We start from the raw sequence: 6,821 nt of genomic DNA on the forward strand, positions 1-6,821 counted from the left end.
AAAAAAAAAAAAACTAGAACACAGAATAAGAAAAAAACCGTTTTATGCTCACAAGCAAAAGAAATCAAAAAGGATAAAATCTGTCTACAAAAGAATGAAAATTAGATTTGTATTTTAATGATAAAGCCAAAATTAGATGACAAACAATAAACTAAAAAAAATTCACTGCAAACAAAATTGTTTGCTTTTATGAGGGCAAACTCATGTTTTTTAGAATATTTGTATATTTTAAAATCACTTAAACGCAGTAAGTGAATAGACAAAACATTCACCAAAATTTAAAAGTAAAATAAAATGGCTAAGTATGGGTAAAAAGGGCTCAAACGTAATTATAATAAAAAATGCAAATTAAAATGAGATGCTATTTCAAATTTAGCTAAGATTTTCCTTTTTTAGTAAAATATTCAGTTCTGGAGAGGAGGGTAAGGTGAGGGAGAGGCACAGTAAATACTCAGGCATTGCTGACGGCAGTGGAAACTGGTATTCACTTTTTAGGAAGCAAATCAGGACTAAGCACTACAACAGAGTACTGCAGCTAGACTGAAACTGCCGCTTGGATATTTGGAGTAAGAGCAGGGTTAAATAATAACCCTGTCATTTCAAGTGTCTATTTGTATGAAAAGTACTTTTTGTTGTTGTCAAAAGAAAGAAAGAGGTATTTTTTCCCTTTCTTCATGTGTTGAGGGGTGGGTGTGGCGTGGCTAGGGTTCCCGCAGATAAGGCATAACATGTAACCAGAAAGATGGATGTGCTCTGCAGGGGCCTGAGGATGTGGGTTTAGGCCCTCCCTGGGAGAGGGCTGAAGACAGACACTTGAGCAGCCCATGTCCTGAAGAGCAGAGTGGGCTCTGAGCCACTGGTTCCCCACCTGGCTCTGCCACATATCCTGTGGCAGAGCATGGCTGCATTTGAGTGAAGACCAAACAAAGGTGATGAGATGCAGTATAATTACTAGCTATGGCTGTAAAAACTCGAGGAAAGGGCAGGCACAAGACCTATATCAGGCTGTTAGATAGCTCTAATGGAGGGCGAGATGGACTAGATGCAGAGTAGTCTTATTTCTGTTCTTGAGTGTTTTGGTATTTAAAAAGAAAAAAGTTTTAAAGTTGATAACTCTTGGTCCCCAAACTCCAGTCCAAGAGTGAGTTGCTATTTATAAGGGACTAAGAACAGTGCCTGTCACCTTGTAAGTTCTTAAATAAATTTTTAAAAATAAATACTCCAAGGAAAGGGCCTGAAAATATGGAGAAAGCCTTAATATACAACCCATCAAAGTTCAGAAAGGTTTGAGAGGAGTGAAACATCACACAGGGTAGAATTTCCAGCTGGAGCCTCCTTAGGCCTGACCTCTGCAGGTTCAAACACATATGGGTAGAGGTGTGCTGCCTTCCTGGGATGCCATGGTACTCAAGTTTCAGATCTTTACAGTGAGAAGTGTGTCTATCATGCAGACTGGAATGTTCATCAACATAATGCCAGCATTTTCTTCCTGTGGGAAGATTTCCATTCATTCATTTAATAAACATTTACTGAACATATACTATATGCCAGTATGAGGCACTGTCCTAGGCCTCAAGGTAGTTTTGTTTTGCTTTGATAACAAAGAAAATTCCTTTCCACATTGTTCTCATGGAGCTAATGAGAGACAGTCAATGAGGAGAGACAGGCAATAAAGAAATAAATATACAATGTCAGTTATGAGTGCTATGAAGACAAATAATGCTAGCTAAGAGTAGGAGATAAGGAATACAAAGCAAAGGGCACTCTGTCCTCAAGGGGCTCTCAGTCTAGTGGAGAAATGACCAATAAACAGACAATTATCAAACAGAAATAAAATCTAAAAGGGGGTTGTGCTCAGGTGTTTATGGGAGCAGAGAGAAGGGATGCCTCGCTCATTAAGGAAGGTGTCAATGAAGGCTTCTGGGAGAAGCATGACCTGAATCTATAAGGATCACCTAGATGAAGCAATGGGGAAGGGCAACCCAAACAGCAGATGCAAAGGTACAGAAAGGACGGAGAGCACATAATGGATACCACAGTGGGAGTCTAAGTTTGATGGACAAACACAACCCACTGGATTCATTCCAGTTGGAAGGTTCTAGAAGGACCCCAAAGAAGTGAGATAAGAGCACACATGTAAGCACACATGTGTGCATACACACACCCCTGCAGTAGTCATGTGCTGTTTCTGCCTGCCTAGGACCTCTGAACTTCCCATCCCATAAGGTTATGGAGGGGCAGTTTACTTTCTCATCCCAGGAGTGAGTCTATGATGCAGACCTCTCCAATTGTGGTCTCCCTGTTTCCTTGTCAGCAATGGTTAGCTTACAATGCTAAAAGACAGCCATCAGGTCATAGGCTTGGGGCTGCTGACTGGGAACTTTTTCAGTATGCATAGAGAAAGCAGCAAGAAGGCCGGGCGTGGTGGCTCATGCCTGTAATCCCAGCACTGAGGTCAGAAGTTCAAGACCAGCCTGGCCAACATAGTGAAACGGTGTTTCTACTAAAAATACAAAAATTAGCTGGGGGTAGTGATGGGTGCCTGTAATCCTAGCTACCCAAGAGGCTGAGGCAGGAGAATCACTTGAACCTGGGAGGTGGAGATTGCCGTGAGCCGAGATCGTGCCACTGCACTCCAGCCTGGGCGACAGAGCAAGACAAGCAAGACTCCATCTCAAAAAAAAAAAAAAAAAAAAAAAAAAAAAAGAAAGAAAAGAAAAGAAAAGAAAGCAGCAAAAGAGGATGAGGTCAATAAACGGAACGGAAAAAGGAAGGACCAAGAAAGCCCTCATGACATCATTTTAAACACAGGATCCAGCCATGCCTAAAGATTGCCTTTGGACTTTCTAGTTAAATAATCAAAGGGAGGGAAAAAACTGTTTTTGCTTAAGTTAATTTACACTGGGTTTGTGCCACTTGCAAGTAGATTAATATACAGTCCTTTTGGAGAAGAGCTTCATTCTGTGTGCATGTGGCAAGGGGTGGTACAGAAGGAAAGGGAGGCTGATGTCAGAGGGTCTCACCTATTAAGTCTGATAAATATGGTGAAATAGGTAGCTTCAAGGTAACCAGAGGGTATAGAAGCAGCAACTAGACCTCCTTGGATGGAGAAAGTGAGAAGTGTGTGTGTAAGTCGCAGTCTATATGGATGGGTTATATAAATTTTGCATGTTCCTAATAGTTCACTATGCAACCATAAGTCATCTTTAAATATCTTTAAGACACAGACTAGCTCATCAAAAATACCAGGAATATCATCTGTTTGAAACTAGTGTACTATTCCTACAATGAATGCACATCAATCACAGGTCTTTCCCAAATATTTAATTTTGAGACAAATATAACATTTTGAACTCTTTATCCCTGATGTGAAACAACCATCCAGTGCTCTCCAGAAAACTCAAGCAGTTGTACCCATTAAGGTCCAAGTCTAACAGATGTTATAGCAAAACAAATTGCTCTATCTCAAGAGATTACTACAGAAGCCCAAAAGCTCAGATTCCGTTATTCACATGTCTGAGAACTCTAATCAGTTGGTCACAGATAATACTACCAATCTTGGTCTGAAACAGAGCTTCAAATCTTTAAATCCAAGAATCAGAAAAAAGCTCATATTACAGTGTGTTATAGTATAAAATTAGCTGGCTTAAGGAGCCTTTGTGTAATAAGCACTGGGCCTCCTTCTGGCAGAAATAACAATGCCTCAGGATTTCTTTTTTCCACAAGCATTTTCCAAATACCTACTTCGTGCCCATGATCCTAGCACTGTGTGCCCATGAGCCTTTCCTTTTTCTCTGGGTGAAAAGGCCAAACCTTGGTTCATATCTGGACAATGCTGAGTAAAAAATGTAAAATAAAAGGTAATGTATCATTGGACAATTTGAGATGTTACTCTTGCAGCCAGTGCTGGCCCACTAAACTCTGGGCCTCCTTTCCCCCACCACACCAGGTTTACATTGCTGGGATACTAGTCACTTAGAAAGAGCAAGACTCAAACCACACAGCTGGCTTCCAGTTCCAGCTCTGCCGTTAACTAGTGTCAGGACCTTAGCCAAGATTCACTTCTGCATCTGTAAAATGGGGATAATATTTAGTGCACTTATGTTGCTGGAGGGATGAAATAAGTTAGCATATGTAAAGTGCTTGACACAGTGTCAGGTGCACAGCAAGTGCTATATAAAGAGAAGCGAAAGGCCAGGTGCGGTGGCTCATGCCTGTAATCCCAGCACTCTGGGAGGCCGAGGTGGGCAGATCACTTGAGGTCAGGAGTTCGAGACCAGCCCAGCCAACATGGTGAAACACCGTCTCTACTAAAAATACAAAAATTAGCCAGGCGTGGTGGCATGCTCCTGTAATCCCAGCTACTCGGGAGGCTGAGGAGGGAGAATCACTTGAACCCGGGAGGTAGACTTTGGGGTGAGCTGAGATCACGCCACTGCACTCCAGCCTGCGGGATGGAGTGAGACTCCTTCTCAAAAAAAGAAAAAAAATTAGCCAGGCATGGTGGTGCACATCTGTGATGCCAACTACTTGGGATAAAATGAGAAATAAAATAAAATAAAATGAGAAGCTATAATTAATACAGTGAGTTTTGTTTTTATTTTATGACAGAGTTTCGCTCTCATTATCCAGGCTGGAGTGCAATGGCGGGATCTCGGCTCACTGCAACCTCCACCTCCCGGGTTCGAGCGATTCTCCTGCCTCAGTCTCCCAAGTACTGGGATCACAGATGTGCACCACCATGCCGGGCTAATTTTTGTATTTTTAGTAGAGACGGGGTTTCACCATGTTGGCTAGGCTGGTCTTGAACTCCTGACCTCACGTGATTCGCCTGCCTCAGCCTCCCAAAGTGCTGGGATTACAGGCATGAGCCACTGCTCCCAGCCTAAAGTGAGATTTTTCACCCCTTTGCAGTTCTAGAATTTAATGCAGAGAGATTTTACAGCAGAGAGATTATAGATTTTGAGATTTTCCCCCCCACCACCACCCCCAAGTCTACGTATCATATCTGGCAATATAGCAAACATCTAAAATAGCAAAAAGTTCTCCTGCTTCTCAAGCAGCTGTACCAACAGGAAACCTTCAGCAAGGGAGCAAGTCCAAGCGCCTGAGTACTGGGCCCTTACTAATAATAGCTAGACACTTCGAATTCTGACACCCAGGGCAAGGTAGATATAATTATCCTCATTTTGTAGATAAGCCCAAGTAGGAATGGAGAGGTTAAATAACTCATTCAATGTCAAACAGCTGCTAAGTGGCAGACCTGACTCCAAAGTTCATGTCCGCTTTCCACTCTATTTCCCTGCTTCCCATATAGCAAGCACTAACCGTTTGTAAATAACGAACAAAATATTTCAAGATCTTTAAAAAGATGGGAAACAAGGCTTCTCTGGTAGAGAAAGAAGTTGGCATCACAACTGCTGACAGTTTGACGCCCTTGCCTTCTCTGCTCCCAATGACCCGCTCTAGCAATCCTGCTTCCCTCGCTAGCAACAAGACACTATGTAGGCCTGTTTGTAAGTCTCCTCCCATAGCAGCCTAGACTCTGCTCCCTCTGCTAACTGCATGCTTGGGCTCCTCCACACAACATTCAAAATCCAATGACAGGTATCCCTTTTTGGAAGGCAAGTTTCCCAAACTCTGACACCAACACGAAACACCTGGGGCCGCATTACCCTCTAGTGGGGCCCCCAAATCAAGCTAAACAGAGAAGGAAGGGGAGGTGACGCAACTAGGCCTCCTGCGCCAAACAGGCTGAGCGCGGCGGCCGTGACCCCGCAGTGGGCTCTCCACAGTGGCCTCCTACGCCTTCCCTGTGGAAGGCACGCCAGGGCGGCGATGTTATCTCTGGGATAAAGGGCCGGTCCTAATGCAGTTTGTGGAAGAAGGCGCAGCAAAGCGCCTACCAGGGCGAGTCCCAGGAGCCTCGCTCTCCAGTCACTCTCCGAGGCGGGGGAGTCGGCGAGAGGGAAACAAGGGCCTTTGGTACCCAGCTGTTGGGCTCCGGCTGGCACGAGCGCCGGAGCATCCGTGCGCAGCCTCTGCCGCCCACACCCGCGCACACATAGGCGAACACACGGGCGCACACACACGCACAAAAGTACACCGGCCCTGGGCGTCCGCCTGCTGGAAGGTTGCCGAGACCGGCCACAGTGCCCCTACCCGCCGCGTCCCCACCCAGCCCTGAGGCCACTCTCAGTGCCCCGCCGGGGCGCCCCCGCGCTTCCTCTAACATCAACGCCAGAGACTGGAGAGGCCGCACGCGCCGGGCGTTCCAGCCCAGGAAGGTGTGGCCGAGAAGGACAGAGCCTCTTACCGGGTCTTGTACTTCCTTGGGACAGGGCAGAACACCCGGAGGCTGCCAGTGCGGCCGATACCCTCCCCCCGCCCTCCCCCACCACGTAGCCCTCTCTACCTTCAGTCGGGAATCAATGGTGTGGTCGCAGATTGGTGACATCATTGGCGCGCCGGGCGTGGGAGGAAGAACCACGTGATTCTACCCTCTTTTGTTTGCGCTCTAGGAAATCAGCGTTTTTGTTGCTAAGTCTTCCTTGGTTTTTTACGTTGTGTTAATGCTGCTGTTTTGGGTACGGTGGGGAGTAGGTACATGGGTTTAGGATGCTGCATTTTTGCCCATGGCCTTGATTGAACTCTTTCTTAGTCATTCATAACGTGGTTGGGCCGGAAGGCCTGAGAAAATACGTAGGTACAATCCTCTTTTTAAAAATAGACTACAGAATTAGCCAATAATACGTTATAACCAGTAGACCTTGAATGGACCGTTTAAATTAAATTAAACGACTTCATTTTTTAAATAATAT

At 45.1% G+C, this 6,821-nt stretch overlaps 1 protein-coding gene across 1 annotated transcript in view; it reads right to left on the reverse strand.

Annotated features, from left to right (window-relative positions):
* LOC108526807 (double-stranded RNA-specific adenosine deaminase) overlaps window positions 1-6,466 on the reverse strand; it is a 31,093-nt gene extending 24,627 nt beyond the window's left edge. The window contains exon 1 of the mRNA XM_017867693.1: window positions 6,416-6,466. Coding sequence (XP_017723182.1) covers window positions 6,416-6,460 — 45 coding nt within the window. The 5' untranslated portion in view covers window positions 6,461-6,466. The remainder of the gene's footprint in view (window positions 1-6,415) is intronic.
* Between the last annotated feature and the right edge of the window lie 355 nt (window positions 6,467-6,821).

Source organism: Rhinopithecus bieti, unplaced genomic scaffold (assembly GCF_001698545.2).
Source record: "Rhinopithecus bieti isolate Rb0 unplaced genomic scaffold, ASM169854v2 scaffold_4129, whole genome shotgun sequence".
Classification (NCBI taxonomy): Eukaryota; Metazoa; Chordata; class Mammalia; order Primates; family Cercopithecidae; genus Rhinopithecus; species Rhinopithecus bieti.